This window comes from Echinops telfairi, unplaced genomic scaffold, assembly GCF_000313985.2.
Source record: "Echinops telfairi isolate 266 unplaced genomic scaffold, ASM31398v2 ScPeMD7_2;HRSCAF=8, whole genome shotgun sequence".
Lineage (NCBI taxonomy): Eukaryota > Metazoa > Chordata > Mammalia > Afrosoricida > Tenrecidae > Echinops > Echinops telfairi.
The window spans coordinates 25470607-25472471 of record NW_022103898.1 but is presented as its reverse complement, the minus strand read 5'-3'; the positions used below and the strand labels follow the sequence as shown (position 1 = coordinate 25472471).

Here is a 1865-nt window from a genome sequence, read left to right as displayed (position 1 = left end):
TGAGGAGCTGATACCAAGGGCTCAAGTAGAAAGAAAATGTTTTGAGAATGATGATGGCAACAAATGTACAAATGTGCTTGACACAATGGATAGATGGATGGATTGTGATAAGAGTTGTCTGAGCCCCCAATAAATTGATTAAAAAGAAGAATAAGAATAAAGTTGGATTTAAATTCCAGCATTGCCACTGATGATTCTGTGTCTGTCAACAGTCACTTCACCTCTTGGAATCTCTTTCTTCGCTTCTATAAAGTGGGGACCCAGATAACGTTCCTGGTTAGTTATGAAAAGGCTGAAAACATTGGGCGCCTGGCACGCTGCTTCCTGGGAGTCAGTACATTCATTCATGCAGCAAACACCTCCTCACTCTGCTTTCTGGCTCCTGTGACATTGTTCCTCATGGAACAAATTTTGGATAGTGTGGATTTATGTCTAATAAAGAAAAAAACAAGAGACACTGTTTCAAAAAGAAAGATCCTAATGGGAGCAGTTTGTGTAAAAAACAAGTCTTCCAGCAGGAAAGAGCTGGGGGTATTCAAGAAACGACCGAGTTAGAGTCTGAATGTGATTCTCCCCGTCTGCAGATGAGGAAGCTGAGGCTCGGAAGAGAGGGGATTTACTGGAGGCCATCGGCTTTTCTTTCTTTCTACCTTTCTGCAGAAAATTTGAGTGAAAGCAAACAGAGCAAATTGGTTTTCCAGCCAAGGATTCATATACATTTTGTTTATTGACATTGATTACAATCCCCGTTCAGGAGCAGCCCACCTCTTCTCTGTATTGATAGTTTCCATTTGCTTCTGATCCCTTTCTGCCTCTGAGCTTTAAGCCCTGGGCAAATACTTTAACTCTTGTATGCTGGGTCGTCCAAAGCAGTGTGTGCTTCCTGGAGTGATTGTTAACCCTATAGGCCTGACTATTATTTGGCTGAACATGGGGGTGGAGGTGGGGGCTAGATGCTGTTCCAGGCTTGAAGTGTGTTGAAGGGCCTGGTTTCCAGAGTTTTCCCTGCGTTACTTAGACGAGCAAGCCTGGTCTTTTTTATGAATTTGTGCTTTGTGCTTTGTTCTATCAACAGTGTGTTGGTCACTGTTCTAACTACTGCATACTTAAAACAAAACACAAAAACCTGACCGCGCCTGCCCTTGTAGATCCTCACCATCTAGGCAAGAAGATACAAGCCCACAGTCATTGATTCGATGCCAATTTTTAGCATCCCTGGAGGACAGGGTAGAACGGCCCCTGTGAGTTAGTTTCCGAGACTGTAACTGTGGGAGTACAGAGTTCATCTTTCTCCCACGGAGCGGCTGGTGGTTTCAAACTGCTGACCTTGCAGGCAGCTGAATGCATAACCTCTGCACCACCAAGATAAAAGCTGAATGATAATACCTGTAGTAAATGTTGGCCTAAAGGTTTATAGAAGATGCTCAGGGAATAAGTGAGGGAGGAATGGCATTTACCTGCTTTCTTAAAAACCTCCACAATACCCGGAGATCATGACGGCCCCTAAACGTTCCAGAGAAAGGTGTCCCTTTATGAACTTTTTCTCAGCAAGCGAGAGTAAGCACACGTGGTGCAATGCGTCTCCCCACTGGTCAGTTGCAAGATAAACTTGGAAAACGCCCTATTTCTTGGCATGATGAGAAAATCGGGGTGGGGGTGGGGAGAGAATGTAGCTTTATCTTCTCATACATTTAAAATGTATACATATGTATATATATATATATTTAATGTGATTTTCCTCTGGTTATTTCCACCCCACCCCATCCTGCAGGAATGGTTCACTGTCATTGAGCATTATCACCGAACCAACGCCACCATCACCGAACTGGTCATCGGGAACGAGTACTACTTCCGGGTCTTCGCCG

General features: G+C 44.1%; 1 protein-coding gene across 1 annotated transcript in view; it reads left to right on the top strand.

Annotated features, from left to right (window-relative positions):
- MYBPC1 (myosin binding protein C1) overlaps positions 1 to 1865 on the top strand; it is a 79919-nt gene that overhangs the window by 71230 nt on the left and 6824 nt on the right. The window contains exon 27 of the mRNA XM_045291264.1: positions 1772 to 1861. Coding sequence (XP_045147199.1) covers positions 1772 to 1861 — 90 coding nt within the window. The remainder of the gene's footprint in view (positions 1 to 1771; positions 1862 to 1865) is intronic.